The following is a 21,948-nucleotide window of genomic DNA, read 5'->3' on the forward strand; positions in this document are numbered from 1 at the left end:
CAGATTCTTTGTACCTTGAACTCTAGGTATAGGAAAGAATGTTGAAGAATGTTTTTTCTTATAAAGAAACAATTATCCATGTGGGAGTAAGAATGCAATATCACCACTTTATTTCATGCTAAAGATGCCGTTTGTGTCATCACATTTTGGTCATCCAAAATAACAAATCATAATATGTGGATGTGAGAGAAAGACTGCTCGAAATAAAACCCAATACCGATTTAATCCGGCAGTTGAGGTAATAGATATACGAGTACGGTCGACTTAGGGGAGGTGACTTATGATGAGACTCTATTATTAAAATAGGTTACGATAGCCATAAAGGTATGTTTATTATTGACACTTGATAGTAAACATTTGCTATAAGTGTTATAAGTATGTATATACTTACTACCACTACCTATAATACTTATAGACAATCGACCTAAATATTTAGGTTAGAGTGTATCAACTGCATATAATTAACAAAAATGCTGTGTCGCATATACCTACGTCATATTCTTCATACAATTCTATTTCTGAGAAATTCATTATTCTACGAATTTAACCTTTTTATGTATATTTTTTAATGAATACCATTTTATAAATAAATCTTTTTTTGTAATTAAGTAACCTGAAAGTTACTCAGAATGGAAAGAGTTTTTGGTTTACACAAAATCTCTTCAGGAATTCAAATGTAGTGGGATGGGGTCTGAAAGGCTAGTGCGGCTTTCAATTCCTCAAGTGAAGAGTGTTAGTAGCTAGTACTTCGGCACATGGCTTCGCGGCTGCACGTTCTCTCACCGCACCGCAGCCAACGGCCGCAACTTGTAGAAAGCGCGCGCGTGACATTTTATCTTCCTATTCCATTCGAATTTATTATAAACATTTAGTGTACTTACTATCCACGGGATTATACAATAGGTATTTTATCATTATAATAATAAAGTTTTTTTTTTATAATATTAAAGTCATGTGGGTGTTTCAAAGGGTGCGTATTATTGTTATCAGTTATATAGTTTGCAATAATAATTAAGTAATAGAAATTTTAATTAAACTTGAAGTAGTTGATTTGGTTCTTTGACTCCACTATGTTTGGATAATTCATAAAAAATAAGTTTAAAGGTACCTAAAACATTTTACCACGAAATTAAAAAATATATCAATACAATGTTTTATATGTGAAATTTAAAAATCTCCTTATGTATCTATTGTTGTTTTTGTAGAATACAATAAATGTACTTTATATTATGGATAGATTGCCTATTTTCATGAATAGTTTTTAATTACTAAAAAACATAATTATTATAATCAGTAAAGTAAATATTAATTATGTCAGTTTTCCTAGATGTATCAGACCTCTTCAAAACCAAAACCAGTAAATGTTATCTTTAGGTATACTTCAGAAATAGTTTATGATATAAATGTATTAAGCTCATTTAATGTTTTTTTACAAGGTACTTAACATATCTGTAACCAACAAATAATTTCATACTAGATATATAGTTAGTCATTCTAAAAAATAAATAATACATAACGAAAAAACATAACGAATAATACAGAAATTATTATCTCGCCCATTAAATTTTATTATTTAATATAAATATCTTAGGTGACTGAGATGGGTTGTAGTTACTTTAGTCAAATTAATATTATTTATATAACAGTATTATTTGATAATACTGTTATATATAATATTAATGGTTACAGCTACAATTACTTATGGTGTAGTTAAAAATGCTCTTACAAGTTATATCAATATATTAATCTTATATATAAAATTCTCGTGTCACAGTTTTCGTTCCCATACTTCTCCGAAACGACTTCCTTCTTCCTTGACCGATTCTCATGAAATTTTGTGAGCGTATTGAGGTCTGAGAATCGGCCAACATCTATTTTTCATCCACCTAAATGTTAGGGGTAGTCCACGCCTACATTTTTTTTTTACTTTAAGGCAAAACAACGTTTGCCTGGACAGCTAGTAGGTATATATACATTATGCGTTCATTTGTATTACATAATTTTCATTTAGTTACTGTGTAAATTTATTACATAGTAATTAAATGAAACACTATTTACTCATTCAATGAGTACGTCCTCTAACTAAATGATAAAATTAAATCAATAAAAAATTTACTCATTTATCAATCTGTAGTTACAAATGCGAATGCGAATATTGGTGGTAGTGTGGTAACTAAGTAGGAGTACTTTATTTTGACGCTTATTGAATTGCGTAGATATCCACGTAATTACCATATAGGTATAGATTAAAACGAGTTCAAGTGTGCTTTTTTCTATAAAGTTGAAATCTATTAATTTACTAGTTACAGTAATATTAAAGTGAATAATTTTTGTGTGCTATTCGTTACTCGATCCAATTATTATCTTTGCAAACAATGCAGGGACTCATTGAAATATGCACATAAAATTTCATCCAAATCTATACATCCATTTTGGAGAAGTTACAAGACAAATAGACGTACAGAAGAATTATATATATTATCTTTAGATATGAAGATCAAAAGAACATAGCTTTTTATAGTATTATTTATTTTTAACCAGCATTCGACAGGTAATAATATAGCAGTTTATTGTAATTTATATATCAATAATAATTGATGCACTTTCATTAAATTGTTAATATTTTGTTACAAACTGCCCCATTGACGATGTGCCTACCAAATATACGAGTGTATGAGTACGAGATACTCGTATATATATTATCAGTATTTGTTTTATAGAAATGTGTTAATCAAAATGCAATGCAATGAAAGAAAACCATAAAAATGACAAACTTAATAAAATATTTATTGCCATTCTTAAAAATATATGAATTTAATTGTAAATTTACTTTAAAATTCTACAATAATATTAGATTTCTATTAATGGTGCAATAATTTCGTGTTGTTTGCCTACTAGATAATTTTAGTCACACATATAATTAATATTTCACTTAAGTAATGTATGGAACATTAGTCAAGTGAAAGCTCTCAGGTTCATTTAACAATGGCGTAGAGGTGAGATGTATATAAATTCGCGGATTAAACAACGGTGAACTTTATATGAACCGGCGTTAATGTATAAATACAGATGCATGCTGGAGAGCGCTAGTTGCGTCGCGGCGCCTTCACTTTCTCTTAATTAATACATGCGCTTCCAAAATGCACGTTAGATGTTATTGTCAACGCATCCAGTTTTGGTATTGTCTCAGTATTTTGACTAAATTCAGTATGTATATGAATAATAATATGTGCCAATTGGTTACTAACTTTTATTTTCTCTTGTTGGTATAAGATAGGTACATTTAAATTATCTTAACATATATAATTCCTCTGTACCTACATGTGTTCATCACCATATTTCTCTTAACTGACAGGAAGAATTTGGATTAATATCTATATTCTCGATGTTTCGAAAACACATTTGGACCTGGTATATGTTGCTAATGTATAAATATTTTTTTAACGTAGATACTTTTAGCAATATGTAAACATTGATTTAATTTACGTACTTAGTACTAATGCTTCTTTTCAAATAAATTTTGTGGAAATCGGTTTAATTTTCGCATTTAGAGCACCTATATATATTTACTGAGGCTGAGATTTAGATCCTTAAACGTTTATGTAAACAAGTTTTTAAGAATTTTATTTATATAAGTAGATAGTAATTTTTAATATATTTAACATCCATTAACTTCCTCGTGGCGGTACTTCTTTGAAACATTTAATCATGACTTTATTAACTACAGTAGGTTAATTAAAAATATTGGTGACAGAATGTACAGAATCTTTGAATTGAAACTTTAAATCAAAACTATGATTACATATTATCAGAACTAGAGATTAATACTGTGCAATTCAACTGACATTATCTACTGAACTGTGCCATTTGCATCTACGGAACTCGAGCGTTTGAAATCAAGTGAAAGCCCGTAATTTCCTTCATTTGTGTCTCAGTCCGAGTTAAGTGGTAAAACAAAGAAGAGTTCACAAACAATGGATCACCTGTTCCGTCAGAGGAGGATTAGCGTGCCTAAGCGGTAAGTACTTTCATCCCAATTTTCTTATTTGGATATGGCTGGTTGGTAACAGTCTCACGTAGTTTTAAAGATCTTTGTCGTCTATAAATGTTCGTATTCTTATCCATATTGGACTAAGTCATGAGCTCAAAGACGGCAAGTTCTTAGCTAACTATCCTTTTGTGTTATAACCTGTCAAAGAAACCAGGAAAACTTTTGCTTTTCGCCCTATCTATTGTCATTTAATTTCAGCTACGATTGCAGAAAACACTAGTGAATGATGATAATAGACATAAACATCGATTTCCTATACCAAGGTGAACGACACAGTTCATAATTATGCCTTTTTTTATTAATTATCTCAGGCGTGTCTAACATTGTACATTCATTTTTATGTATCTATTCATTTGTAAATACTTTTTATCGGGACCTATCTAATTCTTTCTCTTAGTATTTAATTAAAATATTATTTGGTAATAGTCAAAATTAGTAATAGTAAATAGGTAGTAATAGATCGTAGATATTAAAACACAAATAAATTATCTGTCGTACTTTATCGAATATGGTATTCGTACTTGTATATATAGACAAGTTGCGGATGTTACGTTAACGCATATTGTAACATTTCATTTAAATTGACACCGTAACATTATGTAATAGGCGACTAGGAAAGTGTCGATTCGAGGAGATTTTCGTGGACAACCACGTGTGAAGTTGTCGGCGACGGCAACCATGCGACAAGAAACTCGCGACGGGACCGAACTGGGGTTTGTAACTGGAGCATGAAAGTAATTTCTAGATAGATCAATTTTTGCGGCGATAGGTGTATGTTTTCAGATAATACTATATTTTTTACATATTTATAAAATTTTAATGAAAGCAAAATTATGCTGACGTATTATAAATGTAGAGTGTATTCGTCTCTGCATAAAGTAAATGAACATTACTTTTTCTGTGGTCTGTTATTGTTTTTATGCTTAGTAATTATAATACATGTTTTCTTGAGACCTTAAGCTCTCAAGAAGAAGACGTTAACGTCTTAAATATATATTAACTATATATAGTTGTATGCATGTAGTATTTGCCATGTAGAAGGAGGGACTACTACTTCGAAGGTTATTTTTGTTAACTCTACTTTCAAATAGGTCAACTGATGTTTCTTAAAATCTTAAGAAACATTACGTACCAAACTAGTTTTTAATTATTGATATCAATTACAAAAAAACATATACCTAATTGAAATTATTAAATAGGAGTATGCGTATAATTAATTTCCCGAATGATCATTGTTAATTATAACAATCAACAAGACGATGATTTACACAATTGTTAAGATGTGGAAAAGACATTTCTATGAATAGAAATGAGGAACATAATGATGCGACTTTAAATGAAATCGTACTGAGAAAGCTTTTAGTCAGAGGTAACGTACTATGTTCTAGTTTTTAAAAGAGATGTAAAATATTTCAAACCAGGGTATATTTACGAGACATTTAAAAATGAAAGTAGAAAAATAACTGCCATATTTATTAATTAATGTTTCCGTATAAGTATGTGCATATATTTTCTTAGAATCTGAAAATTAATATTTATAAAACTTTTACAGTGACGTAAATATTTAGTTCAAACATACCAAAAAAGAAACAAAATTTTATTTTATTTGTATTATAATGCTGTTTGTTTTATCAGCGGATATAAAATTTTAAATAAAAGTATAGATATAGAAGATTAGATAAAATTTAAGTTTAATAAATATTTGATAAAAAAAAAGGTTGGGATATTTAGGACATTATTCATATTTAAACTTGGTAATTGACGCCTGATTTAATCGTTCACATATCAAGTTATTTATAAAATGTAGTTTTATAAAATAATATTAACTTAAATAACAACAAGAGTTACCGAGTGTGACGTATATCAAAACATCCTAAACATTTTGTTTTGGAGATTAGTGTAAAATAAATAATAAACGGTATATTATTTTACTAATGTCCTAATATTTTTTTGTATCAGTAATTAAATAAATTTTAAATCAGATTTCAGTTAATGTTTTTAATATCATTATAATATGAATGATTGCGGTAACATTTACCAATAAAGAAATTTTTACATTTTTAATTCGTACACGGATTAAGAAAAAGGGCATTTTAATTTGGTATTCGTTCAGTAGTTCATTTATCTCTCAGACCGATCTTAAAATGAAACATTTTAAGATCTTTGCTTCTAGTACAGAATTATAGCTTATTTTTTAAAATAACGGGTAACGTTTTTATATTAATTCTTGAGTCATAACTATATTAAAGGAACTAACATTTTTGTTTATGTTAATTATATTTGTTATCCATTTAAAACTTACATAGATTGGGCGAAGGAAGACAGGTTATCTGTACAATGTTTGGAAGATGCTGAGATGAATCTGCGCCAGCGCAGCGCCTGCGTGAATGTAAATGCTTGATTTCAAATGAGATAACTCGACTAGTAAACGTGTAAATATCAACATCTTTCACTCTAGAAATCTGTGAACGGCAAAACTGAACGTGTTATTGAACTTGAACATTTACTATCGATAGAAATCTGAACGCGGTGCGTTTTATTTTAGAAAACATTTAATTGATATAACACCCACTACATTTTACCACAGCAATATTGTACTTGTATGCATTGGTGATGCTATCTAAGTAATAAACTTATAAAGTAGCTTACTTTGCAAGCTTTTCCGGTTTGTAACGCAACGCTGGTATACTGAATGTGATAACCTGATAAGCCTCTCCTCAGGATTGGTAACTCATAAGGCTTACCATGTCATAATCTATTTTGACAGGACCGTAGTGCTGAATAGATCTAACACGAAAGAAATTAAAAAAGGTTAAAAACGATTAAAAAAGATTAGTCAAAAATCGATGTAAATGTGAAAATGTCCTGAAAATAAAAGGATCATGTAATTTTTTTGCAGTCGGTTGAAAATTCACGCTATAACGCAACCTAATAACAGTTCCGCTTTTTGTTTTCTTACGTAATATTATGAACGCGAAAGTAATTATGCAAACTGTTTGTTATTAAAATTAAGTTTATTTGTTGCTAAATTTACACTAGGTACGTATACAGATTTTTTAGTAATATCCTTCCAAACAAGTAGTTTCGATATTGCCTCGGTTGTTTATTTACTGTTTGTTTGTCCGTTATCTAATAGTTGTACGCTTCACTTCCTACCCTTGCGGTTACGGTCACGGTCTCACAACAATTATATCCACAGTATCGACATGCCAACTGTTACACGCTGCTGAACAATCGAAACTAGTCTTTGAAGTCTTGGTATGCAGTGAACATTATTCGTAATAATAAGATGCGCCTCTGGAATAAATGGATTTAGATCAAAGTCACAAGTTTGTTAATAACCATTTGTAATAGTAATAACCCATGGGTCTAGATGGTGCTGTATATTGTACAGCACCATCTAGACCCAAACTAGGTATGACGGCTAAACTATACTCTGGTTATTACAAACTAAGTAAGGTTAAATATATTTATTTTTGTAAATACATACATAGTATGTATAGAAAACACAGAGACTAATAAACATAATCATACTCATGAATACAAATGATCATAACATTCGATAAAAAGTTCTGCAAGCATCGAAAGCTAGAAGTGGTTCGACTACCGAGACCGTTGCTTAAATTAAAACTTTTCCCTTACAATATAAAAGTGGAAGATGACTAATAGACATTAAGGCCATGTTTAGATTTTGAAAATAGTGAATTTTCAAGTCTAAGAATTAAGCATGAATATTCTCCGCGTGCGGTACATCTTCATTATAACAGCCGATAGGTAGTATTTAAAAGAAAAAATATAATTAGTGTCTTAACTATTGTCTTATATATTATTGGTATTTACACAAACCATAGCGTTTCTGTTTGTTGTCAGAACTTTTCACAATAGGAATTTCTTTTACCTACTTAAAAGTACACACTGTACATGTATGAGTAGACAAAACTACACAATATGTTCTTGTAACAGGATATCCATTGTTCTTAACCGTATGTAAGTATATTTAAACTAGGATCATTCTTTTGTACGAATGTTCAACTATGCAAAACTAGAAACCTATTCATTTCCATGACCATTATATTAAATCTGATTAGTCAACGAAGAAACCCCATGTATAAATATTTTCTACTTCAATATTGAAATATACTTGAAATCAAAGGTAACAAAAATAAAAAACAGCACTATTCTGATAGCTGACAATGATGTTTTTGTCGACCAAACAGCTTCCGAAAGAGTGCATGTAATTTAGAAACAGTTCTGATCCCGTTGATCTGTTCTTATTTGGAAAATTCAATAGAAACCAACATAATAGGTCCTTTTGTTGGAACACGACGTGTGCTGGGTTCTAAAATTGAGGGACGCACAGTTAGACCATTTCGTTCTTGGGGGTCAGTACATATAGTACGTAGATACTCAATGAATTCTGTTGTTAAACAGTTACCGTTCAGTGTTCGGATATCTTTCGTATCTACTTACCGTCTCTTAGTGCAGCAATTGCTTAGTTTTATATACATACAATCATAATTATTTTGTGCCAATAAGAATGATGTTATGACTTCCGTTGTTATGTCTAAATTATGCGATTATGGACTAAGGTCTCGGTTAAAAGTAAGAAGAGGCTGTAGCTATTTGTGATTTGTATTTTAGAAAGTACATATTTGAGATTTATAATATAACGAAAGTAGTAGGTATGGAATGTAACTTTCTTTGGTGTTGCACGTTTTTCGAGGAGTTTATTTGCGTTAATTAGTTCGAATATACTTGATGTCGGTCGGAAACTTGTAATCGAGGTGCAGTTCACGTATTTAATGTCGCGGAAGGCTAATAACATTAGCAAATGTATGGCACCGGGACAATGTACAGTCAGTCACAGAAATTAATCATGTAAAGTATGTATGTAAGTAATTGGCTTAACTAATTTACAATTTAGATGTTTACACATGTCTTTGTGTGTGAGTGTAAGTTTTTAAGTCTATGTGAGTGTATGATGATACTCATACGTCATCAATAATACATTGTAATTATGTCTTTTATAATGAACTATGCCATTCTTAAGATTTTATATAAAAATATAAAAGTACTACAACATATTTTAATCAATGTTGTTATGCTTTTTTAATTTAAATTAAAAATGACTAATATTTAAATAGCAGAAGAATTATAAAAGTCAACATGTACAGTTAAATAACCAAATTAATTAGCGACAGTGACCAAAACAGATAATCCCAACAAGTAGCACCCGTTCGTGTGTATGATGAATGACTCAGCCAAACATTACATGAGTTTTTTTTCTTGACCATGTCTGTAGATATTTTTATGCAGCCTCTTAGAGACGTATTGATTTAGCCTAATTATCGTGTGTAGTATGAAGAACAAAAATGGTCAGTGCAACATTTATTGAAAAAGTTAGTTATAGTAAATAATATGGACCCGCTTCGATATCTGATTTGTTTTAAAATACATGTACTTATATTAAAATACATATACTTATATTTATACTTTATATCCAAGTAAATTAAATTATATTTTAAACAGTTAAATATTATTATTTCTAATAATAGCAGACCTACTATCGAAGGTTTATGACACACAGACTCATAAAATTTGCACTCTCTCTTTATAATACTAGTGTAGATTGCATCACGATGTTAGGTCTATTATACAATGTCAAAGTACGTTATATGAACTCTGTCAGGGCGTGGCAGGCAAATTACACTGGAATATTACTTTTAATTAAACCTACTATTATTAGTTATAAATGTGAAAGTTTTAAAGGTGTTTAGATGTTTGTTACTCAATCACGCTCAAACGGCTGAACGAATTTCAATGTTTCCACCATAGACCGTGTTCCGAATTAATGCATAAAATATAATATAATTTATCGTTTTTTGTATAAAAATTTTATCTCATGTTATGTACAGAATTTTCATCTATTATAAACTATTATGATCATGACGATATTGGTGTATATGTGTTTTAAATATAACTTGATACATATGTCCAACAAAGTTGTAAAAGGCAAAATTTAATTAACTTACAGAAATTACTTAGTTACGAATATATTTAATGTTGATATTATAAAACTAAATCGGTATGAATAAATTAGTTTTCATATAAGTAATACGAAATCAAATTTATTTTATTTAAATTAGTTAAAGAAACAATGACCGCTACTAAAGTTATCTTATCGTAACGGTCTATTATTGTTTATTATTAATTTTCTACTACTAAAAATAATACTATTAGCGAGAATTAAAGAAACTATAAACCAGAGAAGGGTTTTACGATTAAATAAAGTCATTTACAGAAGTACCTACCTACATCTCCTCTGTCGTGCTTCTGCCGACTACTAATTAAAGAACGATCAACTTTTTACAAAATTAACATTTAAAAGTACGACGTAGATTTTTTCCAATTAAATCGAAAGAATCTTTTACTATCCTAAATGGATGCAACACTATAACCAAACCTATAATAAAAAAGTGTAATACATTTTTAGTGTATATAAAAGGCAGTTTTAGACTAAAAAATAAAAATAACCTAAATGTGCATCATCCAAATAAGTAAATTTCATTTCAAGGACGTCGCTCACTAAAGCCTCATAATTACTTTTGTATAGAAAGTGTTCCGTAATTTGCTCTTTATGTCGCATTAGACAAGGCCTTCAAATCTGGGTTAGGAACACTGTTTCCCGTGAAAGTGCACGTTACCACGAGATCACGGATTCGCTTAATGTATTGGAAAATTGTACTCTCTTTTGTTCGTCGGTCAACTTCTAAGCGTTAAACGATTGTATTTTTTCTGATGTAGCCATTGAAATCGATTTATCATACCGCATAAACGGTGCCGCTGACTTAGTTGTAAGATCATAAATGTGCTGGTTTAACGATAAATAATCAATTTACCGATAATATGTTAGTAGGTATTTGAGACACCTGTTCAATAATGTCTGTAACTGTGGTTGCTTTTTTCACCACTAATTCATTGTGATAAACAGATTTCACCCTAGGTTATTTTAAGGGTGCGATTGAGTAATAAACAGGCAATCTATATTGGCTGTATCTATAATATATATTAATTACTAAGTCAGATTGTGTTGTTCCATGTTGATAGTTTTTTATTAAACTATTTTTTTTCAATATCACTAAAAACCAACATTTTTACTATACTATATTTTATTATAATATATATTTATGTATACTTTAATTTTGCACCAAATTAACTCTACTATATTTCTATAAACTTCTAACAATTTTTCCACTCACACATTATAATCGCATAAAAATATAGTGTTATTGTAACTTAAAATACGTGTACGTTTTTTGTGTACTTGGCAACAAAATAAAAAATAATAATTGTTATTGACGATTTAGGTTAAATGAAGCGCGAGCAAGTACACGCAATGAACAGTTCGTCCCCAATAAAATAGATGTGTCAGAACCGATCTTATAACACTGACACATATAAGATAACAGCGTAACAATGGCATGCTGCGGAAATTGCAATGGAAAATAAAGCTACTCAAAATTGTACCATATGTTTAAACACATTGTGTCTAGGTTACTATGTTCGTGAACACCATTTGTCTATCACATCACAAGCAGGGTTGCCGATATTAATGCTTTATATAATATGGTTACTATTATTTTTAAATAGTTACTATAAATGACTATATAAATTATTTAGTAGCTTAACTCTTTCATTTTATATATAATTGATTATACTTCCCTATGTCAACGACTTATCTATTTAAGCTACCTGTATCCATGCTTTTAGAAAGTATATGCTTAAAGTATTCATTATTCTTAATTTATTCTATAACTCCTTAAAACAGATAATTATACTTTACAGTTAAGTAAGTGTTTTATATTTTTATATAGATTAAAATATAAATGATAAATATAACCGAATTAGAAATATGACGAATTGTAATGAATTAACTAATATTAATTATAGTTATAGTATGTATCTTATGTACAGCGACGCTGTTTTTGGAACTATATAAATGGGTAAAACAATCAATATAAAAATAATTTGCTAGCTGCATTTGTAGGATTTTATTCTATTATTGGTCAGGATCAATTAATAACTTTACATACTTTTCTGTGTTAATTAGCAGGCACACAAATTGTTTAAAATATCAACCCAGTTTCAAAAGATCATGCAAAACTGGCAACCCTATAATCTAAGGTTTTATATTTAGTACTTTGTTATTAAAGTGCAGTATCGCCTACACGGATCCTCTAGTCTGGTATTCGCATTGTATACTCTAATTACCGCTTCGTTTCACATGAAAGTAAGCTATAGATATAGACTTTAAATGTACAGTAACAAAGTCTAAATTACATTATATAAATGCTAATTGGAGCGTATTACTGTGCGTGTTCTTAGGTGCATCGGAAGGTTGCATTTGAGGATATTTTAATTAGTCAGCTTATAAAACTATACACTATTATTGATAGTCAATCACTTTTTACCATGCGCAAAATAATACGTATATGTATATATACCTACATATTAAAAATATTATATAAATATACATACTTTAAATAAGCTTATTTAAAGACTTTTTTTCGTTTAATTTTTACTTGATTACGAAAGGACGTATAAAATTGCTTCGTAGTAACTACTTGTTTATACATATACTAGAGATATTAGAAAAGAAACACTGTAGATCTTCATAAGTCATTATTAATAACTACATATAAGTTTGTGTAAATAATTAAATTCAAAATTAGTACTCAGACAACATTTTCTTTTTCAAGCTACTTCAACCTACTTCAAAAACAAATGTGATGTAAGAAGAAGAATTCTTCATAGTTTATTTCTTTATACCTTCTGCTTATTATAAATAATGCAAAACTGTGTATGAACCTTGATCACCCAGCTACTTATAGTTTATACTTATTCACAATTACCGCAAGTTTATTAAATGCCACGTTTACATATCAGTCAAGTTAAATAAAAATATTTTATAGGAACTTTTAGCCTCGTATGCCTGTCATAATTTAAAAGTAATAAAATAAATTTTAATAGTGATTCATACACTAATTTCGTTTGTCACTCGTAACATGTTTTTTATAAAATGTTATATATTATGACACTACCATTTATGAATCATTTCATCCTATAGACCCATTATTGTGTCTCAATGTCAACTCATGACACTGATCTTGACACTAGCTTGTTTGATATGGTAATGATGCCAGCCATAATGTCTAATGGCGGTTTGATGTGCGAACAATAATGGGTAGTCATTTATTATATTTTCACCGTGTATCCGTAAAATTTGCAACGCATATTAAATATGGAGATGACCTGTTTTATGATCTGCTGATCCTATGATCGAAGACAATTTATGTTTTTGTATATAAATTCTTAAGTATTGTATTGTATGTATCAACCATATCAAGCGCGTTGATGTCTTTAATATGGAGCTGCATCTTTCTCTTTGAAATTCTTAGTTTAGATTGATATAAAGATAATTTATGTAGAAATTTGTTAATCTAGTTTAGATAATGTGATTTATAATTCCATAAAAGGAGAGAAGATAACTTTATTGTTATTTAATGCCGGTTAGCTCGACATAAAATGTTACTTCCGCTTCCGTTATATTTTATACTATTTATTTTTTAATACGTATTAATATTATATAATACTAACATTCTGCAAACATATGAGAAATATTTGTTAATTGATATTCTTTTAATTATAAAGAAACGTTAAAAAGAAGTACAAATATTTGAAGAGTTGAAGAACGAGTTGATTTAATTAACGTTGAAGAGTAAACACCCGGACAAATGATAGGCAGATGCAATCACGTGGCAGTAGCGAAGTAAGCAAGCTATAATTATAATTTATTTAGTGTATAGTTTGTATATCAGTTTGTACCGGTTATTAATAAAAATACATATTGCATGGACTTTCACGATTGGAACTGAATCAATTTTATTTTATTTTAAATGTACTTAAACGTATAAAAGAAACAATCGATCATAGATGTGCTGCGTAAGAAACCTTCTGAATCTGTTATGAAATTTAATATTTTGGAAGGAAGTTTTGTAAGTAATGGGAACCCCTTATTTGTAATGGGGTATACCCCTTATTATTAACGCATCACATTAGTGAAGACTTATGCACTATTTCATTGAAATCCAAATTTATATATAGGTATATTACAAATAGATCATGTATGAATCAACCAAGATATTTCTTGGTTGATTCAAACATGACCTATTTGTACTACTACTGTTACTAAGAAGGAATGTCTTTCTTAAACAACGACTGGTTGATAACTTATACAGGGCACTATGAGAGTAGTAAAGTTACGGAAATTCATTTTATTTCTTTAATATTTATAATGTTTATTGAATTTTAAAATAGTTTTTTTTATATCCTTATTAAACTTTCGAAGAAAACAAGGTGAAACGAAAATTATATTCATTCTTCGAGGCTTCCGTTCATACCTATGTCACAGTTCTATATTCAATAGTACATAATAAAATAAAATGCCCTTATTAAAAACTTATATCGAGTCAGTTTTAATATGAGAAATAAGTAACAGATAAAATAATGTCAGATTGCACAATGATTAACGTCAGATCAACATTGAGGACAGAACTAAAGGAAGATAAGTTCAGTAACTGACATAGGTATGCGTCTTAATTTTTCTGACAACTCATATGAAAGACGGAATAAATTTTGTAGCCTTCCTGATACTGTAGAAGCAGAATCTGATTATTTTGCAATTCGTGTGTTCATTATATAAATTTTAAGCATTATTACTTATGTGGAAGACACAAACTGTGGTATAAGTAGTTGAAAGTATTTTTCAACCTAGACTCTCCGAGCTACCTTCACACTGTTCTAATTATATTTATTTCTTTAAAATATAATGTCAATAGATAACTCTGATGCCACTAATTCTGCTCTCACCATGAATCCTAGTAAATTATAAACTGAACAGATACTGAAGTTTCTTATTCATTCATTACCCGTAGATTAATGAATTAATATCGGATTTGTCTATATTGTTAACTTAAAATAAAAAGTTTTTAAAAATATATATTCATATTTTTTTAATACTGATTTTACTGTTTCGATTATATTTATTTTTCACTAGCTGTGCCCGCGATTTCACCCGCGTTAAATTTCAATACAATATATATATATAGCATATATGTTTTTCTGACATATAAGCAAAATCCGTTCAGCAGGTTTTGCATGAAAGAGTAACAAAAATCCATACTTACAAACTTTCGCGTTTATAATATTATTAAGATGATCGAAACTACTAGAAATTTATAGCTCATATTTGTACCTTAACTGTGAAGATATAAAATTCGTGATTAACAACATTTACGCAGCTGTAATAAGCTATTATTCCAATACTGTAAAATTACAGTACCGCATTGTTGTGATGAACTCCATCACGTTGGGATTTCATTGAATCAGATTACGGACTCTATTGAATTCAAATGCGAAACGAACGGTGGCAACGGAAAAAGTGAGAAACGACGCATTGTTTGTTGAGGACGAGGACCTAACGTTGGTTGTGAATTTAGATGATTACCTACTTACAGCTGTCATAGCTTCGCATATGTAATAGTTGTTTGCAAGCTAAATGACATTTGCACGTACCCGTAGTGTTGCACCTGGGTATTGTTTTGTGCGAACAATTCTATTGGACAATGGTAATGATAATTGTATATGCCAATAAAATATATAATTAAGTATATTTGCCAATTTATAAAACTAAAGCAATAGAAATACTGGGATTGAATTCGTATACTTCAAATATGTTGAATTCAATATGCTTCCAAGATAAATGTGTTCTGTTAATTATTTCAATCATAATCACTAAATAGCAATAAATATAAATTTGAAAGATCAAATGTTTCAGAGGATATTTAGGAAGTAACTCATTATTTAATACTTTTTTTAAATTATAATCATTAACTATTTAGTTAATGATTATGATTTAAAAAAAGGATATTACGAATATATTTATATTCGATAGTCAGTAGATAGCTACTATTTATACTACTACTACCTTATAACGAGTAGCTATGTACTAAATAAGTTTCATTAGTTTAAAATTAAAACAAATTTTATACAACACTAAAACTTTGTATAAAACAAATTATTTTAATAAGTATCTAATATATATTTTCTACTATAGGTCGTAGGTGGCAAACAAGTATACGGCTTGTCTGATAGTAAACAGTTACCATAGGCTATGGACACCTAAATAATGTAACATATTGATCTCGCTGATATGTATAGCAGTAGCAGTTTACTTTACATAATCTGTAGTCTAGTTTGACGGTATGTTTGTATGATGCAGAAACTTAGTACCTTGAAGCACACGACTCCGCGCATGGTACTCTACCCCTCGTTTTAATTATACCTACAGTCCTAGTGACCATTATGTCATTAAGTGTTTATTAATGTCATCTATCAGGTGACCTATTATAATTTTGACTATTCCAATCGTACAAAGGAATCTTTATATATATTTATTTTATTATGTTTTCATTGACAGTGAGCTACTGTATTAAATATGAATTTTGATCTCAGATAGTATTAAATTTCATATCTGTTTGTATCTGTTGCTAAGTCTATGACAAGTCTATGGCATCTCATATTCATTGTTCATGAAATGGTGACCTCCATATATACGTGGATAGAAACAAAAGTTACTTTTGAAAACATGCGTATCTTTGAATAAATAATGGTTTTCCCATCTTATAAAATAAGGTGACATTGAATAGGACTGCTATTGTTTAGTATTTTTAACAAAATAAAACAATTATTTTTTATATCCCAGCTTAAATGATAAACATTCATGATTAAAATAATAATATCTGACTTTGAGAACTTCCTCCTTTGAAAGTCAATGTAAAATTACACTTTACACTTTATAATATCCTAAAACAAACAAATTAATTAAAATACTTCACTCGGTACGTATTAAAAAAATTGCCCACCCTTCTACATTTTGCTCTTTTATAGTTACATACAGTAAAATAGAGATAATAATCAAATTGAAAAACATAAACAATCTGGTTATAAATCTTTAAACTATTAATTACAGTTGATAAAATCTCAATTGCATGCATCGGTAATTGACATTTTAATTTCACTCCCTATTATAATGTAGGACCACCTGCAAATGGCCTTGGGCGTTATTATCATAGTAACATTAACAGGATATTACTAATTTATTCAGTATTTTGTATATAAATTCTTGCAAAATATAAAAATATTTTAAAATTAATCATAATATAATGCAAGTACATCACATTCATGGCAGACAGAAATAATTTTTCAAAATATTCTTTCACATATACATAGAAGTAAAAATATTCAATATTAATACTTGTAATAGTAACACTATTTTTTACAAATTAAATAATAATAAAAGTAATAAAAACTCGAAATAGTTAGTAGACTGTTCTATACTCGAACTTAGTTTTTTTTGTTATTGTTTATTGTTCAAGTCATTTTATGTTGAATGTTTGGAAGCAACAGGAAAATTAATATTTATGCTCGCATTAAGCCGTGAGAATCACTTACAAGAGATTGTAACAAATATTTTCAATGTACTCGACAAGTAATGTCAGAACTAACACCTCTGTTAATTTGTTTATGTTAAAGCTGTCTGCAAAGAAATGCCCGTCGTCTCTACGCACACTTTCCACGGCCGGCTCACGCATGCTCGTCTGTTTTTTTTTCGACAAATAAACGGCTCCAATTAACAGGCGTGTGTTAAGAGTTGACATGCGATTTATACGGTGCTTAATTTATTCATCATATTTAAGAAGATTCTTCAAAAGTATAAAACATACAGCTGTTTTTTCGGACTACTTTAATCCTGTTGGCCGCAACTACCCTTCTTAGCTTCACCGGGCGATAGGGGGAGAGTTCAGATGGCACTCCAAACTCACGGAAAGACTTATGGAGCGGCTGAAAACCAACTACCGCCTGATGGATATGACTTTAGTCTGAGGGAAACGATAGGAGTTCGAACTCGGCTCAGGCCGTCTTTTTTGACTGGGGATCGATAAGGGAGACATACAACCGACACCTTACAGGTGTAATGCATGTAAATATTTATTATACAAAGACTACGAGTAGAATTTATTATAAATAATTTGAAACGTCGTAATCATACATTTATTTTCGATTTATTTATATTCCAATTAAAGATCAGATAATTTAATAACCAATGTACCGTAGAGTAATGTAAGTTGGTTGTGTATTAATTGTAATGTGTATTTTGTAGTTATTAGAAACGGTTTCATTAATTCTATATATATTAGAATTAGTGTGAAGTAGTACGAAAGCTTAATGAGGTTTTATGAGTCAGTTAAATTAATGTCCACGTGTTATTACCACGTCATTACTAGGCTGTATGCGGTAGAATGTTATGCTCTCTGTGTCAAGATGTAACTTGAATATCTATATAATTTAACTACACATATATGTATATATCGTTTTTTGCAATATTATATATTTTCTAAAGTGTAACTCGGTACATATTTTAATAGGTAGAGAAATAACATAAGTTATCAAAAACTAGACTTTCTTGAGCGGCTAAACGTCTATTAATAAATAATTTATGAATTTGATTTAGAAATTCAAGATATAGTAAAGCAAATTTTTGAATTTTTATCGATTATAGAATTTTTTAGATTTATAACTTATATTTCGTTATAATTTCTCATTTTTAATATTAATAGAATTGTAAACAGTGACATAGTAAAAAGAAATCAGTCAACCAATAAAATTAAATAATTAATATTTATTCTACAATACTTTATACACATTAATGATGTTTTTTTCCTAAAATATACTTAATAACGTTAAATGGCCTCAAAGGTTAAAACTATAACGGTAGGTGTGCCTCGTTGATCCCGTCCATCTCGCTGTCCAGTTTCATCCATCTTGTGTATTGGGAGTTGTGACGGCCAGCGGCATATGGCATTCACTCTCACGAAGTGCGAATAGGGTTACCATGAAATTTACCATATTATTTATATACATATATATATGTATATATGAGTATATATACAATTCAGTGACATGTCAATGGGTTATTAGGACTTTAATATATTTTAGTATTTATTTTCCACCTTTAGTCCAAATGTTGTTACGATATGATAAAATAAGCTATTTCTATAGAACATTGTAGACTTAAATAATTTTATATATACATCATTACACAGTATAAAACAAAGTCGCTGTCGCTGTCTGTCCATCCCTATGTATGATTAAATCTTCAAAACTGCCCAACGGATTGACGAAACAATCTATCAATAAAATCACTTTGAAGTGATTTTTTTTAATAGATAGATTGTTTCAAGAGGATGGTTTACATGTATAATACATGTACACCCTCGCGAAGTCGGGGCGAGTAGCTAGTATAATATATACAATTCATTGCAAACTTTAAAATCTAGAATTTAGTTGTATATTTTGAAAATATTAATAAAGAACAAATATATGTATAAAAATTCCTATTTTTATTATTGATAGACTCAGGTAAATAGTGAATCAGATGAATAGTAAAAATCTAAGCACGGGCATAAAGACGAGACTACGAGCATTGACTGAGACTATGTAGAAGATACAACATTATGGATTAAAATTAATTTTGTAACAACAAAAAACATAAATCGTATTACATTTTAGATTAAGCACGTTTTATATACATATATAGGAATAGAGACATAATGGAATATAGGCTGAATCATGGCTAGCCGACAAAAAGCCTGAACGATTTGAATAAAACATGTATGTACAATAATAGAAATAATTTAAATATCCGATATAACAAAAAATATATTGCAACCTATGAGTGTAGGTGCGAGGTGCTTAGTTTCGCACATTAGCCGAACATGCCCCGTCACGACTGTCAGCTGACAAAAAACGTGGTCCGTGGCGATTCCTCCCAAAGTCGGTTGCCCCCGTGGTGTTTGACCCCGTTAGAAATTACACCCAATAACGTGGTATTTAATAGAATCTTTGCTGTAACAATACAACTTGCATAATTTTAATACCTCTATTCTTTAAACAAATAGATTAACACGAATTTAATAAACACAGAAAATAGATTGAAATGAATAGATGATAACACACAATAGTTTATAACTAAATACTCCTACAAAAAGTGAGATAAAAAATATATTTAGGAATTTCATTCATATTAATTATATTATTTTAAATGGTATTGCGATTGGGATCAAACACCACGAGGACAATTGACATTGGGACGAACCGCCACGTAACCAAAAAAACATAATGGACTCGGAGAAGAACGAGGAGTCACTGCTCCCGATTAATTGCTTTCACGTACATTAGTGACCAAGGATCAAATCGTTCATATTTCTTTTGATCGATCGTGTTTTGTCTATCCTCGTTTATTTGTTTATATAGTTGAATTCAGCTATATGGTTTATTATATTTATTCTTTTATACTATAAATACCATACTATAAGCATGACTCTTACTCTCTCTATGGTAGCTACTATTAATGCATATAAATATTTACGAAGTAACTATTATATAATGTTTTTAAAGTATTGTAATTAAAATGTAAGATAAATGTTAATTGTACTACTAAAAAATCTCATTAATCAAAAGTACTTATATTTTGTTAGTTATTCGACTAAAGATCATTATTATTAAATTTTTTATCCAATGAATTTAATTAATTTGATGTTGTATTAAAAATAGATATCAAGTTGTATAATAAATATGCCACTTATAAAAATAGAATAGAATATAGATATTATTTTTCATCTGTCAAGTCAAAAGTCGTGAGATACAAAATTCGCGTGATGGCTGAAACCACAGACATGTCTGAGTTGTGGTTATTTGGCAGTACAGGATTCAATTTACATTTAAATGTTTTATTTTTCCGACTCTTAATAACATAATATTATTAATATGGCGTTGCCATTTGTAGACAGATATCATAATATTGATACCAAATAATATGCTATTAATATATTACTAGGACTTGGCATTCGCAGGGCGTAAGTCTAGAACTTCGCAGGGCGTAAGTTCTAGACTTACGCCCTGCGAATTTTACAGAATATATAATAATATATTCAAAATTAACCGTTTTACGATAAACGGGGTTTCGTTTATCGTAAAACGGTTAATATAATTTTTAAACTATATAAATAAATGGCTACCGACAAAAACTCCAAAATAGAATAAACTAGATATAATTCAATTGAAGGAAACTTTAAATCACATAAAAAATCAATTTCCGTTTTATATTAAGATATTTTTTAAAGCAAATTAATAGCTAAACATTTTTTAATGCGACGCTAGATATCATTAATCCACAGGTGTTTTACTCTGAGTTGATGAATTATTAGGACAAGTAATGACCGTAGATAATGATATTTAACACAGAATAAAAACTAAAAATATACGATAAGATTGTATATTTGAGAGAGTTCGTGAATGAGATATCGATTTATTTTAAGTATCGAAAAAATGTTGAAATACGAATTAGCTTCATTCTAATTCAATAAAACGTAAGTTTACTACAATATATGTTTATTAAAATTATATCCAGCAACACTATTTTTTATTTAGAATGATGTAAAACTATTTACTCTAATCAAACTTATGGTACTATCAGTTCCTTGAATATACAAGCAGACAATTCGTACAACTAATATGATTCACATACTCGAAGATCAACAAAACACATCTAGTATCACGTGTACAAACTCTATTGCAGTAGTTTAAATTAAAATACCATTGCTACAGCCAGCGCAGAAGCCATAAAAACATGGGCAAGCGAATCCAAGCAAAATGGACTTGATTAATTTGAACAATTGCTGGTGTAATTGACTGTAGTGAGATATAAAGATATCAGA

At 29.4% G+C, this 21,948-nt stretch overlaps 1 protein-coding gene across 5 annotated transcripts in view; it reads left to right on the forward strand.

Annotated features, from left to right (window-relative positions):
• Window positions 1-760: 760 nt before the first annotated feature.
• Window positions 761-21,948, forward strand: part of LOC131848324 (heparan sulfate 2-O-sulfotransferase pipe) — a 68,397-nt gene continuing 47,209 nt past the window's right edge. Inside the window, exons 1-2 of one of the 5 annotated variants that reach the window (XM_059198143.1) lie at window positions 761-903; window positions 3,728-4,018. In XM_059198143.1, the coding sequence (XP_059054126.1) occupies window positions 3,975-4,018 (44 nt within the window). In that variant the 5' untranslated portion in view covers window positions 761-903; window positions 3,728-3,974. The other 4 variants (XM_059198142.1, XM_059198146.1, XM_059198145.1 and 1 more) reach the window with 4 other exon arrangements.

Source organism: Achroia grisella, unplaced genomic scaffold (assembly GCF_030625045.1).
Source record: "Achroia grisella isolate CSIRO2021 unplaced genomic scaffold, CSIRO_AGI_Agris_v1 utg546, whole genome shotgun sequence".
Classification (NCBI taxonomy): Eukaryota; Metazoa; Arthropoda; class Insecta; order Lepidoptera; family Pyralidae; genus Achroia; species Achroia grisella.